This window comes from Pseudorca crassidens, chromosome 11, assembly GCF_039906515.1.
Source record: "Pseudorca crassidens isolate mPseCra1 chromosome 11, mPseCra1.hap1, whole genome shotgun sequence".
NCBI classification, from domain to species: Eukaryota; Metazoa; Chordata; class Mammalia; order Artiodactyla; family Delphinidae; genus Pseudorca; species Pseudorca crassidens.
Genome location: NC_090306.1, coordinates 48,864,836 through 48,884,646, shown reverse-complemented (window position 1 = coordinate 48,884,646; position 19,811 = coordinate 48,864,836). Strand labels below are relative to the sequence as shown.

Below are 19,811 nucleotides of genomic sequence, written 5' to 3'. Positions count from 1 at the left end.
TATGATTGGTAGGCTTCTGGATCCGCCTCCGGAGAGGAGGGCAAGGCCCTATTAAAAGATCTCAGCTCCGCGCTATCCGGGTCAGAGGCTTGAGTCTAAAGCATAGAGTGTATCATGTTGAAGATGAGCGGGTGGCAGCGACAGAGCCAAAATCAGAGCCGGAACCTGAGGAGAGAGGCGAGTACTGATTCCCCCATCTACCTTTTACCCTCCCATCCTCGTGAACACCAGTTGTCACCTTAAAGTTAGGGCATCCGCTCTTAAGGATGTGGTCCCACACCCTCCGCAATGAAGTGAAGTGACCGTCCGGGGGAGGGATGAGAAGCCTTCATTCAGAAGTAGTGCTTACAGACTCCTTTTCCTTCGCACGACAGCAGCATCCCACCACTGCCCGGAGCATAGGCCTTACTCTGTGCTGTTCAGGGAAGGGGCCCCAGCTGCCCTAGGAAGATTTTTTCTCTCCCGTTGCAGACCCCAGGCCTCCTCGTTAGGCCTGCCGGGTGGGAGGCGGGGCAACAGGACACATCCCCGCGCCGAGAAGGCTGGTTGACAGTGGTTCAGGCCGCTGCCGCCACTTTGCCACTAGCGTCCTCCCCCACCCCCACCCCCAATCCTGTCTTAGCCGCAGCGTCTCAGGGCCAGCATAGCCACGTCAGTAGATGGGGCTTTTGGACCCTCCACAGGACATTCTTTCTGCACCCTTGCAGAGGAGAGAATCTTAAAAGAGACCGACACAAGCCTTTGGGAAGAGGGATGTCGATGGACGGGGAGCAGAGATGAGTTTTCCTTTCCCCCAGAGGTCCCTAAGCCCTCTGCAGAAGAGAGCATCCTGGATCTTTTAAGTGTAGGAAGCCATTTGGAGGTCTCCCCAGTGGATTGTCCTTCCCCTGGGATTGGTCCTTGCCTCTTTCCCCTTGTCCTGTCTCCAGCTAATCTCTGTGTAACCATTGCATCAGGTCAGCCCCCTGCTTGGCTCTGCAGCCCTCTGGCCCGGGGCTCCACTGATGATGAAAGCTATGTCCCACACACTGGAAAGCAAGGAGGGTTCTCCAGGGAGGACAGCCCTGTACAGAAGCACTGAGGACGATATTGCATCTACAGTCCCCAGGGATAGGCAGCTGCTGCTCTGCCTCTGGACTTCGTCCTCCTTTCCCTATGAGAGATTGGGGACATTTATCCATTGATTCCTAACAAATACTTAACCAGCACCTACTATGCTGGTTAAGTTTGGGACCCAGCATTTATCCGTAAACAAGAGAGAAAAAAATCTCTCCTCTCACAGAGCTTACATTTCAGTGGGAAGAGGCATACAGTAAGCAAACATGTGCCATAGAAAAAAACTAAAGCATGGAAGGGTAGAGAATGCTGAGTGGAGGTTACAGTTTACACTGGGTGGTCAGGGATTCCCCCACTGAGGTGATATTTAAATGAAAGACCTAAAAATAGGCAAGGCAGTAAGCCATGTGGTATGTGGAAAGAAGAGCTTTCCAGGAGAAGGAATAGCAAGAGCAGAGGTCCTAAGGTGGGAGCATGCATAGTATCTTTAGGGAACAGGAGGCCAGTTGGCTGGACTAGAGTGAGCAAGACGGAGAGTGGTCAATGAGAAAAACAGAGCAAGGAAAGAGCAGATTGTGGAGGGCCTTCTAAGCCATTTTAAGGAATTTAGCTTTTAATATGTGTGAAATGAGAAGGTTTTGAATAGAGGAATGACACAGCCTGACTTAAGTTTTTTTTTTTTTTTTTTTTTTTGCGGCCTCTCACTGTTGTGGCCTCTCCTGTTGCGGAGCACAGGCTCCGGACGCGCAGGCTCAGCGGCCATGGCTCACGGGCCCAGCCACTCCGCGGCACGTGGGATCTTCCCAGACCAGGGCACGAACCCGTGTCCCCTGCATCGGCGGGCAGACTCTCAACCACTGCGCCACCAGGGAAGCCCTTGACTTAAGTTTTAAAAGACTCACTTTGGGGGCTGTTGTGAATAGACTCTGGGAGGGGTTGCAGAAGCAGAAACTGGGAGACCTGCAGTCAAGAGGTTTCTGCAGTCACCCGAGAGATGATAGTAACTTGATCTAGATTAGAAACAGTGGAATTGGTGAGATGTGTTTAGATTCTGGGGTTTTGAAGAATGACTCAAGAAGTTTTGCTGGTGGTTTGGATTGGATTGTGGGGTGTGAGAGGAGAGGAATCAAGGATGATACCAAGGTTTTTGGCTCAAGCTAAAGTTGCTGTATACCGAGATGGGAAAGACCTTGGAAGGAGAAGATTAGCAGGAGTTGGTCTTTGGACACGTTCAGTCTGTGATGCATATTAGATATCCAAAAAGAGAATGGCAAGTAAGCAGTTAGAGCTGGAGGTCCCAGGAGAGGTCTAGACTGGAAATACACATTTGGAGGATGTCAGTGTGGGAATGGAATTAGGAAAATGCCACTTGATTTTTTCCCTTCCCTGTAGTCCAGTCCTTACCCTGGCAGATTTGAGGACTGCCTTAAATTTAGAGAAAGCTGAGTTGGCCAGGATTTTATTATGTAATCAGGACTACAAATGTCAGCAACTAAAAATAAAGGAAGTCAGGCTCTTCTCTGTCCTTAGAAATGGCTACAGGGACCAATAACTAACTATACTCTATAAGACAAGAAGTAAGGAAGGAGCAGTAGGAAGCTGGAGATAAAAGAACCTGCCTGTCTCCCCCCTTCCAGAAATGGCTAACATTTATCTTTGATCCCCACAGTGTTCCAGAAGGAAGTGTATCTTCATACATCACCACACCTGAAAGCAGGTAAACTTAACCAACCCTTTCCCAAAACCAGCTCCTAAGAATTGCTGCTTAGGCCCCCTTTACTGGGGCCCTAAGAAATTATGAAAACACCTAGAGAAGGTGGGAGAGGACGGTTTGAATCTGAGCAGGCTTTTGCTGTTAGGCCACATCCATCCTCCTGACCTGCCCCTAACAAGGTGACCAAATCACTATTCTTAGAGCATGTCCTAATTGAAAGCTGGCCCTGAGTGAGCAGTCAGGTGAGGTCTCACCACACCTCCGTCCCCACCAAGGTTAGACTGACCCAAGGACTGTTTGCCCAAGCTCCCCACACAGGAGGAGAAAGGAGCACAGATGGTCTGGTGACCGCCCCTGGACACAACCAGTGGAGTTCCCCAAGGGGGGCCGAAGACTTTTACCAGGAACCCATAAGAATGCACATCCAGGCACTTGCTTCTTCATGTGCTGGGCAAAAGCAAAGACGGAATATCATTCTAGATCAGGGGTTGGTAAATTTTAAAGGGTCAGACAGTAAGTACTTTAGACGTTGAGGGCCACACAGAATAGTCTCTGTAACAACTATGCATCTCTGCTGTTGTCTCATGAAAGCAGCCGTAAACAATATGTAAATAAATGGATGTGGCTGTGTTCCAATAAACTTTTATCTACCAAAACAGACAGGCAGCAGGCCAGTGTGCCAACCCGTAGACTGACGGCTTTGTGGAGCTTCTTCCCCCACCCACTATCCTGACTATGTCCTTTCCCAGAGCCTGATCCAGCCACAGAGATGGCAGCTGAGTCACTGCCTTTCTCCTTCGGGACACTGTCCAGCTGGGAGCTGGAAGCCTGGTATGAGGACTTGCAGGAGGTGCTGTCCTCAGATGAAAATGGCGGTACCTATGTCTCACCCCCTGGAAACGAGGAGGTAAGAATGCTAGGCCTAACGCTGGTCAGGGGCTGCCCGTCTCTTCTCAGCTAATTAACACCTACTCTGCCTTTCCTCATTCCTTTGAAGGAAGAACCAAAAGCCTTCACCACTCTTGACCCCGCCTCCCTGGCTTGGCTGACCGAGGAGCCAGGACGAGCAGCGGTCACGCGCACCTCCCAGAGCCCCAGCTCTCCGGATTCCAGTCAGAGCTCCCCGGCTCAGGAGGAAGAAGAGGAAGACCAAGAAAGACCCAGGAAACGGAAACACAGTGGCCAGTCCCCGGCACGGGCTGGAAAGCAACGCATGAAGGAGAAAGAACAAGAGAACGAAAGAAAAGTGGCACAGCTAGCTGAAGAGAACGAACGGCTCAAGCAGGAAATCGAGCGCCTGACCAGGGAAGTGGAGGCGACTCGCCGAGCCCTGATTGACCGGATGGTTAATGTGCACCAAGCATGAACGGCTGGGACCAGCACTTCCCCCTCGGGCCACTTCCGACCCTTCCTGGAAGTATCTACTGACCACCTTCTCACCAGTGCCAACAATGGACCCCTCCCACCCCCATCTATTCAGTAGGGGGAAAACTTAGGGTAGATGACAGGAGAGGGTCTCGGCATGTATGTAGAGATTGTACATTTATTTATTACTGTCCACATCCATTAAAGTGACTTTCTAGGAGCCAAGTTCTCACTTTCACTTTTTCTTCTTGCCTTTAGGGGTTTCAAGGGGTTTCCCCTCAGCTAGAGCCAACTGTTTCTTCAGATCCAAGAGTTTAGCCACCTCTGCAGCAACCTGGTTCTTGTCTGCCTTTTGTGCTTTCAATTCCCGGACAATGTTGCCCTAAGAGAAGAGGGGATGGGGGAATCACAACAGTGAGACCAGAAACGACCTATTTAGGATTCAGCTTTTCCAGCCTCCCATAGGGCTTAAGCTCCGTACCTGCTTGGTCACTTCATCCATCAGCACTTGTATCTGCTGTGGTCCAGCTGTTGTCATAGTCTCTACAGCTGCTGGCTTGGGGGATGCTTTTGCCTTGAGATCAACAACAGAGTTAGCACCTGCTACCATATACATCCCCTGACCTCAAGTTTTATATAACATCTCAGGGGGAAAGTGATTACCTTTAATGACAAGGACTCTTCTAGCTAAGACAGGAAAGAAAAATGAAGTGAGGAAGCAGCAGGGCCAATAGATGGAAAGAGGGGTGAGTGAGGGCTACTGGAGGATGCTAACTGTGGGTGGGTGAGGCACAGTCTTTAGCTTTCTCACCTGGCCCCCGCTGAAGCGCTGCCTCAGACTTTCAATCTGGTCATTTTCCAGTTTTTGGAACAAGGGACTGACCTGTGAAAAAAAGAATTCCAGAATCATTCACTGATTAGGTATAAACTCTACCAGACTATATAGAGGGCCTCTCCACCCCAACTTCTGACATTTAGGAACTCAGTGGTCTAGAAAAAACACTCTTACAGAGTGTAACACTGAGCAAATACCTGCTGATTTCAGTAAAGAATCCAGAAAAAGCATTCACTAGGGTCAAAAGTTATTTAAACTATTTAATGATGCTAGGTTGATGCAAAAGCTTAGAGGTGTACATACTTTTATCCCCTTGTGTTGAGGAAGTGGTTACTTTGTATTCTCCCTGCCCCTTGGGTCCTGGCATGAAGGACAGTGAGGATACGTGAGCTACAGAAAACACTGGGCTTGTAAACCAATACTAAGGACTTTATATTAGAAACAAGCCTAAGTGAAGAGTGGGGATGAGTGGGGAAGGGGTTCGAATAGCTATGAGAGTCTCATGCCCAAAGTTAAGTTCTTCCCTGACCCCTCCCCAGAGGCTGCTTGGCAAAAGCAGCTGGCTCTTTCAAATCTAGAGACCTACTGTGCCAATCTGGTGTCCTGCTGGTAAGGTGCACAGGAAGTTTGTGAGCAGGATGCTGCAGGCTGGAGGTGGGAGCTGCAGCTGGGCCTGGATGGTAGCACTAACCGTGGGCATGTAAGGCTGGAGCATGATGGACAGCAAGGCAGCTATATTCACTGCCAAGCCTGTCACTGTCCCTGCCCGCTGTCTGAGGAAGAAAAGATATTAGTCACGACCCCCAGGAGGACGTAGCCTACCAGCCACTTTATTCCTAGAGCCAACCGTACCTCCTTACCTACCTGTCAGCCTCGCTGCCTTTAATCCGCTTCCAGGGCTCGTTCACCTGAATGTACTGGTTGCCATGGCGAGAGATGGTGAGGATACTGCGTAAGGCATCCCGGATCCTGGGAAGGAAGGATGCAGGCCAAGGTGTAAGGTTCTGGGGGGACCAGTATGGGGCTCTCAACATGCCAGCAGATCACTGAGTTGAGACAGAGGTATAGCTACTTACCGAACCTTCTCTAGCAGCTGGTGATAATGCTGGAGCTCCAGGGTGACATGGGCCAGCAGGCGCCGATCATCAGAGGTGAGCACCATCTCAGGCACAAAACCCCCAAAAAACTTAGACACAAACATCCCAGCTCTGGATGGGAGGAGGGCAGGAGAGGGGAGAGAAAAGAGAAGTTACTGCCCAGTCTCCTTAGAGAAATTTGACACGATTTTCATAATTCTGCATTTTCTCAGAACTGAAACCACCTGGCTCCCTCAAGCTGGAAGGCAAAACTTAACAAATTAATTCCTTATTCTCCCTCTCCCGTAAGAATATGAGTCTGCACATAACAGACGTTTTATATACAGATATCCCTTATATAAAGGGAACTAATAAAGTTAAGCAACCGTTTATTTTTAAGAAGTTAAAAACTCAGAATGATCACGTTGAAATATGCATTAATTGCTACCAAACAAATAAATCCTCTAGTAGGGACTATCTGTTCAATGTGGTTAATGAGCAAACCTGAAAGCGTGTGTAGCCATGGAGGATATTTCTTTAGGTTGCAGAGTAGCTGAGATAGGGACCGATAATGGAATGTGAGCCTGAAGTAAGAAAACTGAAAAGTACAGCAGAAGTCTCCTACCCCTATGCTAAAATAACCCCCTTCTTCAGCCAAACTTTTCAGTGGTCTGCAAGTGAACCTTTTTGCTAGGAAAAAACACATTTCCAATTCTACAAAGAACATTAATAAGAAAATAATTCACAAAAATTCACTTTGTGACCAACTCTGCTAAATCACATCTCTACAACTAACTCGCACCAAGCATACGTGGCCTACTAGCCCCACCCCAGGCTCATCTGCTGACTCTCACCCCTCACCAGGTCCCACCTGTTGATGAAGTTGCCCAGATTGTTAAGCAGCTCAGAATTATTCTTGAGCAACATGTCTGTCCAGGAAAAGGCACTGTCCTGACCCTCAGGCCGAATGTACAGCAGATAGAAGCGCCAGATGTCAGCAGGGATCCCTGTGTCCTGGGCCATGTCCCCAAACACTCCTACACCCCGGCTCTTAGAGAATTTCCCATCCTCGTAATTCAGGTATTCTGGACAGAGAAGGAGAATGAGAACCATCTGTTCAAATCATGTCCTTCCTCGTGGGATGAACTGGGAGATTGGGATTGACAAATATACACTAATATGTATAAAACAGATAACTAATAAGAACCTGCTTATAAAAAAAAAAAATCATGTCCTTCCTCTCTGACCCACTAACTCTTCTTTCCTCTCCCTCAACCTCAGTTCTAGAGTAGCTAGCCTGCACAGAACTTGGGAGATCCTTCCTCTGCATTCTGGTCTTCTGTTTACTTCTACCCATTAAAAAATTTAGCTTTGGACTTTTGCTCTCTTCAGGTTGTTTCCTTTTCCTTTTTTTTTTTTTTTTTTTTTTTTTTGCAGTATGCGGGCCTCTCACTGTTGTGGCCTCTCCTGTTGCGGAGCACAGGCTCCGGACGTGCAGGCTCAGTGGCCATGGCTCACGGGCCCAGCTGCTCCGCGACATGTGGGATCTCCTGGACCGGGGCACGGACCTGCGTCCCCTGCATCGCCAGGCGGACTCTCAACCACTGCGCCACCAGGGAAGCCCTTGTTTCCTTTTCTGCATTGAGCTTCCATGTTCTAATTGTTTCCTATTCCATCTCAACTCCTAACTCAAGACCTAGCACCTCTCCAGGAGTTTCTTCCAAGTACTGTCTTGGCCCTCATTCCCTAAGAACATCCCCCTCTCCAATCTCCCAGGGTACCTGTAGCAATGAGGTGGCTGACCAAAGTGTAGTTGTCCTCAGCTCCTAGGGCTGAACAAGGAAAGACTAAGCCGTGGAAGGGAACATTGTCTTTGGCCATGAACTGATACAGGCTCACCTATGGAATATAATTGGGAGACAGAGCTCCTGACATCCTCTTCAAAGGCCCAAGAAAGATCAGCTACCCACCGCTAACCACCCCCACTATACACGCACCCTCCCCAGGTCTTTGACAGGCTAACAAAAAACTGCTCACTTGTTCTGGGTTCTTCCACCATTTCTCCCACTGGTCTGTGTAGTTGGCTGTGATGGACAGGTAGCCAATGGTGGCATCAAACCAGACATAGAATACCTGGAGGGTCAGGAGGGAGGAGACACAGTAAGATGCAAGAACACTGGGAAAACCTTGCCAACCCAAAGCCTCAGACTGAATCAAGACACAATCAAGTCTGTTCTGCTAGCCCAGGGTTTCAATCCCAAGGCTGAATAATATGAGATATGAATAAAGCATAGCGTTTTTACCTTGTCCTCAAAACCTACTAAGGGCACAGGGGTTCCCCACTTGAGGTCTCGGGTTATGCAGCGTGGCTTGAGGCCATCCCGAAGCCAAGAACGAATGATGAACCGGGCGTTAGGTGTCCAGTCACTGCCAGGCAACGTCTTCTCCAACCACTCCTCCAGCGGCTTTCCCAACTGAGACAGCAGAGAAGCACAGAGAGCTGGTTTAGGACAGTCGCATGTGTGGTCACCATAAGGATAAATACGTACAACCATTTTGGAGTAGTTTGGTGATATATAATTAAAATTAAGGATTCATGACTTTGCCATAGCAATTCCACTTCTAGGGATTTTTTTCAACAGAAATATTCACATAAGTGTGTACAGATGTGTTTATAAAGAAGTGCACAGTTCACCACAGCAAAAATTAAAACTAATTCACTTGGTTCTGTAGAATTTAAAGAAATATGGTATATCAACATAATGAAATACTTATAAGCCCTTTAAAAAGAGTGAGGAAGACCTGTATGTACTGATATGTAAAGATCTCAGAAATACATTAAATAAACTGCTAAACAGTAACATATGATATAATCCTATTTATAAAAATAAAGAATAGTAATACACAGATTAACATAAGGCCAAAAAATTTTTGAGGAAAACTATATCTCAGTGCTTTATTCTCACATGAGATTAAGGGGAACATCCACTTTTACACCATGTATTTCATTCTGAACATTTTTTTTTTGGGCCGCACTGCGTGGCTTGTGGGATCCTAGGTTCCCCGACCAGGGATCAAACCTGTGCCCCCTGCAGTGGAAGTGCAGAGTCCCAACCACTGGACTGCCAGGGAATTCCCTCATTCTGAAATTTTAAAAACAAGTGTATATCACTTCTGTAAGCAGAAAAACAAAGATAAATCTTTTGTAAGGGATGGTTCATGTGATTCATCCACATAAATACTGTAGCATCCAAAACCTGACAACACACTCTACTGGTGAGGCTCTGGGCAAACAAGTGCACACACACACTACTGGGAGGAATGTAAAATGGAATAACACCTATTGAGAAAAATTTGGCAATAACCTACATATGCATTTCTCCTGGACACAGCAAGTGATCCCTGTTAAGGAATTTATCCTGAAGATACACTTCCCACAATACAAAAATACACATGCACAAGGTTAGTCACTGCAATAGTATTTTTAACTGCAAAATACTGGAAACTACCTAAATGGCAAACACAAGAAACTGGTTAAATAAACTATGGTCCCCACAGGACTTCCCTGGTGGTCCAGTGGTTAAGACTCTGCGCTCTCAATGCAGGGGGCCCAGGTTCAATCGCTGGTCAGGGAACTAGATCCCTCATGCCACAACTAAAAAAAAAGATCCCACATGCCACAACTAAAGATCCCGCATGCCGCAACTAAGACCTGGTGCAAATAAATATATATTTTTAAAAAACAAAACAAAAAACCATGGTACCCACACAAAATGGAGTTCTATGCAGCTGTTTAAATAAAACAAACAAACAAGCCTGAATAAGAAGGATCTCTATCATCTGATATGGAGTAATCCTGATATGGAGTCATTTCTAGAACATACTGTTAGATGGAAAAGACAAAATGCAAAAGAGTATATACAGTATGCTGTATTTTGTATAAGAGGAAATAACATACATACACATACACACACACACACACACACACGCACATATAGGCTTATCTTTACAAAAATAAACACACTAAGACAAAATCAGAAAACAAAGCCCATCACCTACAGGAGATGGGAGAACAAGGTAGCCTGGACAGGAAAGGGAATAAGGGAATGACACTTCTCTGCGTATACCTTTTTGCATGGTTTTGATGTTTTAGAAGCATACTGATGTTCTACATTTTCAAAAAATTAAGTAAGTATGAGGAGAGAAAAAGAACTAGAAGCAAATGAACCAAACTTATTGGCTTACTTCAGTAACACAACCACACTAAAGGGGGAAAAAACTAAACCAAGACAATTTTGAACATATTTGATTATATACCCGCGCTTGGGGGGGAAGGGGCAGGACTGCCAATAAACCCTAAACTCATCTTAGTAGGTTTTTTGATAGTGGTATGGGTGAAGCAATTCTGAAATTTTTAGGTGTATTGTAGAATCGAGCAAATGAGTAAATAATGTTGTTGGGAACCAGAGTACTTACTGTTTGGAAGAAGGGAAATAAAAATATGAGATGAGGGAAAGTGAGGAAGAACCCCATGGGGCTGGCCTGGTATTTCAGGTGTCAGTGTGAACCCAAAACAAATGCCTAACTCTCTGCTGACAGGGCCTAGAAGCAAAGACATCCCAGTAGCAATGAGCACACTTAAATCTTGGTCTCTAACACTGTTACCTACTTTAAAAAAAAGAAACAGGGCTTGGTAGAGAAATGGTTGAATCCCAGACTGGAACAAGATGAATCTAGAATATCCTGCTATGCTAGAAAATAAGGAAGTGCTTAAAAAATGATGGGAGACCTCAGAAACACCCAGAGAAACAACCTTGAATAGACTCCCATTGGCCAAATAAGGGACAATTCGAATATGAAAATTATTTAGGACAGGAATCAATTATAAACCACTGAAAAAAATTGGCATCCATGAGTTGACACTGATAATAAATGAAATAAATGAATGAAGGAGAAGGGTAAATGTGGAGGGAGTGGCAGAGTTGGCAAATCTTAACAAAAACTGGTTCAGGTAAGAATGATTAAATAAATGGATGCTAAATTTAGAGGGAACCTTTCAATGAAGAGCAAAGTACTTGCATGGTCTTAAAGTGTATTCCCACAGACTGCTTATAAGTTGCAAAGGGGAAAACATTAATTGTACAGTGGAGAAGCTGGGTAACACCCAGATTGAGCAAAATTAACATCACCAATGAGGGGGAAATGGCCATGATGTGAAAGAACAAAGTATCATTTTGGAAAGAACAAAGTATCATCTGGAAAGAACAAAGTATCATTTATGTAGTATTCCAGCTGAGGATGCATAACCTGAATCTAGCCATGAGGAAAACAGCCAACAAATCCAGAATGAATACTCTATTTTAAAAGGGGGAATCAGGGCCTATAATTATTAAAAACTGTTAATGTCATAAAAGATAAAGAAAGGCTGAGGAACTGTTTCAGATTAAGGGAAACTAAAGAGACAGAAAAACTAAATGCAATACATGATCCAGAACCAGATTCTACACTACAGGAAAAATGATGCTAGAAAGGATATTAATGGAATAGTTGGCAAAACTGGAATATGGCTGGTAGATCACACAACTATATCAATGTTAAATTTCTTGAAGTTGTTAACCATACTGTGGTTATGCAGGAATATGTCTTTTTTCTTAGGAAACACACCGGGCAGCATTCAAGAGTAAAGAGATTACATAAGTACAGATGCATACATGTATGAGAGAGAGAATAAGCTAAACCAAATGGAGCAAAATCTTAACAGCCATGAATCTGGGTAATGGGTACATGAGGTTCTTCTGGGTAAAAAACATGAGGTTCTTTGTTCTAGCAACTGCTTATTCTTGCAACTCTTTTTGCAAGCTTGAAATTATTTCCAAATAAAAAGTTTAAAAGGGAAAAAAAAAAGCAGCAAATCCACTAAAGTGAAAAATTGGTTAAGACACATTGTGAAGTAAAAGAAAGAAAGTAGACTGAAGAATATGAATGCCATGATCTAATTTGTATTAAGGAGAAAAAAAAGGCATAAGAATACTTTCATGTGCAAGTGCTACAAAGGAAAATCAGCAGTAGTAAATCTCTCTTGGCAGATGGGCCTGGACCTTTCACTTTGTGCCCTTTTCCTGTTACATCTTTTAACCTTAAGCATGTTAAGTATAATTTTAAAATGGAAATTAAAAATATATGAGGGTGATTTGGTACAAATTTGCCTCTGCCTGTGGCTGAGGCAGAGGGGGCAGAGGAGGCCATGCAGACTGGCTTGAGGGAAAGGCCCACTCACCTTAGGCAGGTCCAGAAACAGGTGCCGAGAGGATTTCACCACAGGGCACGACCGGCAGACTTTACACTGAGGCTTCTGTGAAGGGAAAGTCAAGAGAAGGGGTGACCCAAGGTAGGACAGTCAGGATCAGGCTACATGCCAGGAGCTGTCCAGGAGAGGGGGGGGGCACAGAGAGATGAGGTCCCCCGTCTGGCACCGAGCTTAGCCTCACGCTCACACCGCGCCAACTCACAAACTACTTACTTGGGTCTTCTCTGAACTTGCAGACTCAGGTTTGCATAGCACAACATTTGCTACTCAGAGTTTCACATCTGTGTCCTTTCACTCCAAAGAATAGGAAAAAGCATTCTCTGAGCACAGGCTAGACCCAGAGCCCTGCACTGTACGCAGCTGTGTGAGGAGCAGAAAGAGCAACGAAGAGAAGACACACGGTTCCTCTCCTTGAGGAAGTTACAATCAATCAGGGAGAGAGGGCTTGCGTGAGAAACAAGCACAGGCTTTCACACGGCAAAATGTCAAGAAATACTCATTTTCATGGCACAACTTGACTATACAAACATTGAAGGATGATGGCGAAAGGAGTAAACAGGTGGAGCTAACCAATGAAAGCTTCTGAATGAGTTTTGATCTGGGTTTTTGAAGGTGAGAAATTATAACTCTCAGTACCTCTCCCCTGAACTCCACATGCCTCTATCAACTGCCTACCTAACATCCCTCCTTGGATGTCTAAGGAGGCACCTCAAACTTAACAAACCCAAATAGTATCACTGAATTCCACAGGAAAGCTCTTCTTCACCCAATCTTGCCTGTGTTCATAGATAGTACTACCATCCGCCCAAGCTGCTCAAGCTAAAAGCATACAAGTCGTCATTCTCTTGACTTCTCTATCACCCCGAATTGCAGTCTATCAAGTTCTATAGAGTCTGCCTCCAAAACATATCTCAAATCCTTCCCCCCTCCCACCCCGCTATTTCTACTGCTATTAACCTAGTCCAAGCTATCGTCATCCCATTTCTGAGCTACCACTGGCCTCCAGACTGGTTTCCCCACCTTCTCTCTCGCTTCCCTCCTACCCATTATCCACAGAGCAGCGTGCCATTCCACTCCCAGATGGCTGACTGGGCCCTGGAAATCGGGTCACTGCCTACCTCTCTGACCTTGTCTCTGACCCGACTCACTATGAGCCACACTGGCCTTTTCAATTCCCCTTTTCAGCGCTTTGCTGCCTCGGGTCTTCGCATTTCCTGGTCCCTCTGCTTGGAACACTCTTAACCCCACTCATCACCTCCTGGCTCCTTCTCATTCTTCAGTTAAACTCTCAATTCAAATGTTACTTCTGAGAGGTCTTCCCTAATCACCCAGCTCAACTCTTCCCCCAGAAGTCACCCTCCAGCACATCTTCCGGGCAGTTTACCCTGGAGTGACTCTATTCTATCTTTAGTGTTGGTTTCCTCCCGCACTAGATAAAAATCTGTCTTGTTCACTGCTACATCCTCAACACCTAGAACTGTGACTACCCTAAAGACTCAAAAAAGTTTGTTGAATAAATGAATGAATGAATGAACTACCAAATGAATAAACATGGAGTAGAAGTAAAGGTGGTATATATGGAAAAGAGAAAGAACTAAACAAATGCAGATCAGGTGGTATGAAGCAGGAGCAAAGGTAGGGTAATATGAACTCAACTTGTCGATTTTCCAGCACAATGCCAAGCACATAGTAAATGCTCAGTAAGTATTTATGCAGTGAACTGAGTGATGAATTGCCAAGACAGAGTAGGAAGAGCCACTGGTGAAAGGTCTTGAATGCTAAAACAAAAATCCTATGGACAACAAGGTCCTACTGTATAGCACAGGGAACTATATTCAATAAGCTGGAATAAACCATAATGGAAAAGAATATAAAAAAGAATGTATATATTTGTATAACTGAGTCACTTTGCTGTACAGCAGAAATTAACACAACACTGTAAATCAACTATACTTCAATTAAAAAAAAAAAAAAAAGGAAGAAAAAAAAGAACCTGAGGCGGACCAGACTGGGAGTCCCTTAAGATTAGAGACTGTCTCCTTCCGGGCTCCCAGGAGACCCTCCTCTCACCTTGAGCTCGATGGCATTGATGAGCTTGCCACACTTGTCACACTGGTCACCCCGGGCCTCCTCATAGCCACAGAAGGGACACATGCCCTCCACAAAGCGGTCAGCCAGGAAGCGGGCACAGTGCTCACACCGCAGTTGCTCCACAGTATCTTGCAGCACAAAACCTCGGGCCACCAACCGCTGGAAGATATCCTGGGTAATTCTGATGAGGTGAGCAAGGGACAGGGGAGGGGTGGACCGGGGGAAGTCAGAGGAAGTGGTGCACCCCTCCCTCCTGCCACTCCACCCAGGATCCAAACCCATTCAGTCCAAGTGCCAAAGAAATCAGTCAGAGACCACTTAGTCATCTGTAGGGAGTTTACTGATGAGCCCAAACACCTCACATAAACTGCCCAACTCCCCACACGATCTCTTTCCTCACCGCTCTAGAATTTACTTTTGTAAAATACAGATGTTTTGTATTCTTCATTAACAAAAATCTCCAAAAGGATAATAGGACTGTTTAGTTCTTTGATATGTCCTAAAAATTAAAATTAAATCAGAGTGCTGCTAAACTGCACAGAACTCTCAGCTGGCAGCCTGTCTACTATGCAGTTTTTATAAGGACGATAATCAGGCAGAGGAAAATGAGTGTATTTGCTATAAACACAGGAGTGAGAGGGGCTGTCCTGAGACAGTGGTGGCCAGGAAGAGAAGGGAGGCGGTAGAGGGAAGGCAGGTCCTTCCCATGAGCCTAAGTCCTGTCTCTTCCCTCCCTCAGCTGCACCTTCAGCCCTGGTCAGGCTTCTGCACACAATGAATCCCCGTAATAATGCCTGGGACACATTTCAGGACAATATCTGGATATTTGGGGGTGGGGGGCGGGGAACAATCTTGGTTCCTTCTTTCTGTCTCCTAGATATTCCCACTGCTCCCACTCTCCATTTCTGCCTGATTAGAGGAAACCTACTTGGTCTGCTGCGGAGTGGTTGTCCGACCAAAAATGTCAAACGAGATATTAAACCAGCGGTAGATGTCGGCGTGGATAACATGGTACTTGTCACAGATCTCCTGGGGGGTTAGACCCTCCTCCATAGCCTTGGTCTCTGTCGCTGTACCATACTCATCTGTCCCACACAGATAGAGGGTGTTCCACTGGCGGAGCCGGGAGTACCTGGGAAGGAATGTGGTGATCATGAGGCCCCATCTCAGCCCCTCCCATGTACCCATGATCCCTCCGGCTTCCCCCCTTGAGGCCTCCTATTCCCTTGGGGCCCACTGCTCCCTCAGGGCTTTCCCCCAGCAGCTGGCTCCACCTGGCAAAGACGTCAGCACTGAGCACACAACCGATGATGTTTCCAAGATGGGGGACATTGTTGACATAAGGGAGGGCGCTGGTGATGAGCACATTCCTCTCCCCAGCCACAGGCAACCTGGTAGGGAAGAGGAAGAGAACAGTCCAGGGAGGAGAAGAGAGGGTCAAGAGGGACCCAAAGTGCACAGAACACCCAGATGCATCTGTTCTACTGTAACAGGCTCACGTCCATCTGAAGTCTTTCCTCACATGAATCCACTGGAGCATAAACTCCCCCAAAAGCCGTGAGATCCCTACGGTTGCAAATACAGGGCCCTGCCCACAGCAAGCAAGCCTCGTGTACTGCTCCTAAGAAGCCTCATTCTGACGCTGAGCTCTGTCTCTCTTTACTACCCTAAGTACTCCTTTTCCTTTAGCTCATTCCCAGGCTCCAAACTCTGGGATATTGACAACTCTCCCCAGGATCTGTCCAACCACCATCATTTGCTGACTTCCTAGACGCCAGTGCCACCCAAAAACGCGTTTCCAGCACTGACCTCTTCCCTTCTTCCCAAGTGCTATGTTAACATTACCTCTAGTCACTATCTGAAATGCTTACAGCTCGCCAGCCCATACACAAGCCTTCCCAAGTCCTCTCATATCCCTTGACTCTTCCCTCCCTAACCCGTATCTGTCACTTCCTCACGGCCTGACTCAAACCAGCAGGAACCAGCCATTGCCTTCATAGCCACCCTCTCCTCCCCACTTTCCCAGGATCATTCCTAGTCATGTCACTCAATCTGCTGTCGGAAGTCACTCAGTCTGCTCTTCTCTTTTCACGCTTCATCACCAGTGAAAGCTCAGCTGCACACGTCTTGTATTCACCCCCCTCCCTGGCACTGACACCTCACCAGGTTTCCTTTCATCTTTCCAATCATTCTTTTCTTTTTTCAGTTTTAATATTTTTTTTTTATTGAAGTATAGTTGATTTACAATGTTGCGTTACTTCCAACCATTCTTAATCTACAATTGCTGACTACCATCACTTACCGTGTCCTTCAACCCTGGGCATCCTGCGAGCTCACCAAGTCCCATAATCTCTTCTGCTAATAGAGACTCCAATGATTCCCTCATGTTAACCTTACCCTTCTTCCCAGCTGCATGCTATATATCCAGTTAGATGTTCCATCTACTTCCTGGAACATTTTACAGCTCATTTCCTTGAGAAAGATCTCACTGTTTTCTCCTGGATTAACTGACTTTTCTCCCCATGACTGAATACCATAGTTTTCTCTGAAATCCAGCTTAGAAATCAGCTCCTTCAGGAAAGCCTTTCTTTACCGGCAACCGGCCTTCCACCCAGTCATCCTTGTATCCCGAGTCCATAAGCATCTTGTACCACACAATCTGTGGTGCTCCTTTTCTGTCACCTTGTAACGTCTCTCTCATCTTGAGTGTGCTTACTACGGTGGCAGATATGCACCACCAGAGTACGCCCAGGGTTCTGCCCTCAAGAGGGTTACGTTCTATCAGACAACTTCTAACTGGATCAGTGCGATGAGTGGTACAAAGTGCCCAAGGAGCTCGAAGGAAGGCAAGTATCTCCGGCCTAAGACTAAGACTTCACAGAGGCAGAACTACTCGAGTTGGCCCTCGAGAATGGGTGGGAATTTGCCTGATCAAGACACTGGGGATGCTCCGTATAATTTCTTACAACTGCATGTGAATCTACAATTATCTCAAAATAAAAAGTTTAATTTAAAAAAAAAATTAAAAAAAAAGACACTGGGGATGTCCTTCAGTCAGAAGGAAAAGCACAGAAGATAGCCTGGTTTGGCTCTAGGGTCTTTAGTCAATTGTCTCCTCCTCTAAGTACACATTTAAACATGTTAGCCTGTATAAACACCTGAGAAAAATCTATCTCCTATTCTTTATTACCTTTAAAACAATCCTCAACAGGTACTCAAAAGAAATACTCAAAATCAGTGAATGAACAAACTTTCATTAATTCATTCAAATTTTATCATAATCTACCAAATGCTTGGCCCTGTGCTAGAAAATGTGTACCATAAAAGAAGAGAGAGGCCCTGCCTTCAATAAGCTTACAGATTAGCGAGGAGACAGACATGTAAGGAGACAATTATAGGGCTTCCCTGGTGGCACAGTGGTTAAGAACCCGCCTGCCAACGCAGGAGACACAGGTTTGAGCCCTGGCCCGGGAAGATTCCACATGCCGCGAAGCAACTAAGCCCGTACGCCACAACTACTGATCCTGGGCTCTAGAGCCCATGCGCCGCAACTACTGAAGCCTGCGTGCCTAGAGCCCGTGCTCCACAACAAGAGAAGCCACCGCAATGAGAAGCCCGCGCACCGCAATGAAGAGCCGCCCCCGCTCGCCACAACTAGAAGAAAGCCTGCGTGCAGCAATGAAGACCCAACGCAGCCAAAAATTTAAAAAAAAAAGAAAAAAAGTTTAAAAAGAGACAATTACAACATTAATATGACAATGGAAGCTCCCAGAAGATGAAGCACTTAAAACTCTCACAAGCTCTACAGAGAAAGAAATGATAGAACTGGTCTCTTGAACAACTGTACAGCAGGTAGGTAAGATGCAGGCATTCCAGGGAGAAGGAAGAGCATGGGCAAAAACAACAAGGTGTGAGAGTATATGATCTCAGCCTGCCTTCCTCTTAAAACTCATCTTGACCCAACTGCCCCTTGACTGACCAGTCTCCAGCCACTAGTCTTTTAGAAATTCCTTATAAAGAACCAAACACGATGCTTGCTCTATCTGAGACACCCTTCCCCCAGACTTACCCTTGCCCAACTCTACTCATCTTGCAAGTCTTAGTTCCCTATTTTTTTTTTTTTTTGGCCATGCTGCGTGGCTTTCGGTATCTTAGTTTCCCACCCGGGGACTGAACCTGGGACCTCAGCAGTGAAAGCGTGGAGTCCTAACCACTGAACCACCAGGGAATTCCTGCAAGTCTTAGGTCAAATGCCATTTTTCTAAGTTAATCTCCTGTGATATGTTCTCATAGCATCCTGTTCTTTTCCTTCATAGTACTTACCAAAATTTATAATTACACCTTTGTGTGACAGGTTTTATTTAACTTTTAATTTTATTTTGGAGTATAGTTGATTAACAACGTTGTGTTAGTTTCATGAGTGACAGTTTTTTTTAAACACCTGTCTATACCACTAGACTCAAAGTGGTATGAGAGCACAGTCTTATCTGTTTCGTTCCCCTCTGTAGACCCAGTTCCCAGCACACAGGGCCTGACAAGGAGTGGACACTTAAATCTTTATTGAACAACATGTTCAGAACTACAGACATTTCATTTCAATGGAAAAATCTACGTTATGTGTGTGAATATTATCTTAGCTATCAGGAGAGTAACAGAATATGACGCTAAGCATGCAGGCAGGGGCCAGATCATGAAAGGCCTTGTGAACTACACAGAGAAACCATCTGTAGAATTCTGAAAAGGAAGGTGAGATGATAACATAGGCAGTTTTAAGCAGCCATTCTGGTGGCAGTGTGGAGCACGGGATGGCACGGAAGGAGAAGGTAAGAGATGGTGAGCCCCAATCTCAGGTAGCAGCAGTGAGGACAGGGAGAAGGGATGGATACAAGGACTCTTTAGGAGTTAGAATCAATAACCTGGTAATGGAACAAATGATACAAGCAGAGATGAGAGAAGGGTATAGATAGATGACACCAAGATTTCTGGCCTGGAATTTTAGGTGGAAGGTGGGAGTCATTCACTAAGACAAGTGAATGAAGGAGAAGGAGAAGCTGGCAGGGAAGGTAATAGGTTTGGTTTTGTACGCGTTGAGTTTGCAATGCCAGTGGAGGTGGAGGAATCTAGGAGATAGTCTGACAACTATGTCTGGAGCTCAGAATAGAGATGTGAACTGGAAAAAACAGATTTAGGTGCAATCAGTAGACAGAAAGTAGCTGAAAACATGGGTGCAGATGGGACTGATGGACAGTATATCCAAAGTATTAGCCAAGATGTTGAGAGGACAGAAAATCAAAGGTCAGCAAAGAGAATTCGACAGGCAGGTATTGGCTCTATCAACAATTTCCACGTAAGAAACCAAGCCCCACT

General features: G+C 45.8%; 3 protein-coding genes across 5 annotated transcripts in view; 2 read left to right on the top strand and 1 right to left on the bottom strand.

The window, feature by feature from the left end:
• The first annotated feature begins 114 nt into the window (after positions 1-114).
• LOC137202114 (DDIT3 upstream open reading frame protein) lies at positions 115-3,657 on the top strand. The gene is made up of 3 exons (XM_067697138.1): positions 115-177; positions 2,726-2,773; positions 3,520-3,657. The coding sequence occupies exons 1-2, from the start codon at positions 115-117 to the stop codon at positions 2,765-2,767; spliced, it is 105 nt and encodes a 34-aa protein (XP_067553239.1). The 3' UTR covers positions 2,768-2,773; positions 3,520-3,657.
• Positions 3,540-4,355, top strand: DDIT3 (DNA damage inducible transcript 3). Its single transcript, XM_067697139.1, has 2 exons — positions 3,540-3,677; positions 3,768-4,355. Exons 1-2 carry the CDS (start codon positions 3,540-3,542, stop codon positions 4,134-4,136), a joined length of 507 nt encoding a protein of 168 aa, XP_067553240.1. The 3' UTR covers positions 4,137-4,355.
• The window catches only part of MARS1 (methionyl-tRNA synthetase 1), an 18,194-nt gene continuing 2,678 nt past the window's right edge, over positions 4,296-19,811 (bottom strand). For 2 of the 3 annotated variants that reach the window (XM_067697087.1, XM_067697089.1), the window contains 15 exons: positions 15,719-15,835; positions 15,373-15,576; positions 14,424-14,625; positions 12,324-12,398; positions 8,350-8,520; positions 8,084-8,179; positions 7,828-7,945; positions 6,918-7,131; positions 6,047-6,178; positions 5,835-5,939; positions 5,557-5,743; positions 4,947-5,018; positions 4,799-4,822; positions 4,617-4,709; positions 4,296-4,517 (listed from right to left, as the gene is read on the bottom strand). In XM_067697087.1, coding sequence (XP_067553188.1) covers positions 4,371-4,517; positions 4,617-4,709; positions 4,799-4,822; positions 4,947-5,018; positions 5,557-5,743; positions 5,835-5,939; positions 6,047-6,178; positions 6,918-7,131; positions 7,828-7,945; positions 8,084-8,179; positions 8,350-8,520; positions 12,324-12,398; positions 14,424-14,625; positions 15,373-15,576; positions 15,719-15,835 — 1,957 coding nt within the window. In that variant the 3' untranslated portion in view covers positions 4,296-4,370. The remainder of the gene's footprint in view (positions 4,518-4,616; positions 4,710-4,798; positions 4,823-4,946; positions 5,019-5,556; positions 5,744-5,834; positions 5,940-6,046; positions 6,179-6,917; positions 7,132-7,827; positions 7,946-8,083; positions 8,180-8,349; positions 8,521-12,323; positions 12,399-14,423; positions 14,626-15,372; positions 15,577-15,718; positions 15,836-19,811) is intronic. The other variant, XM_067697088.1, reaches the window with a different exon arrangement.

What these genes read in the sequence shown, in the direction of transcription:
- LOC137202114 (XM_067697138.1), top strand. Translation starts at nt 115, where the DNA reads ATGTTGAAGATGAGCGGGTGGCAGCGACAGAGCCAAAATCAGAGCCGG. An exon ending in GCCGGAACCTGAGGAGAGAG is followed by an intron (nt 178 to 2,725) that starts GCGAGTACTGAT and finishes TGATCCCCACAG; the next exon opens with TGTTCCAGAAGGAAGTGTAT.
- DDIT3 (XM_067697139.1), top strand. Translation starts at nt 3,540, where the DNA reads ATGGCAGCTGAGTCACTGCCTTTCTCCTTCGGGACACTGTCCAGCTGG. An exon ending in CACCCCCTGGAAACGAGGAG is followed by an intron (nt 3,678 to 3,767) that starts GTAAGAATGCTA and finishes ATTCCTTTGAAG; the next exon opens with GAAGAACCAAAAGCCTTCAC.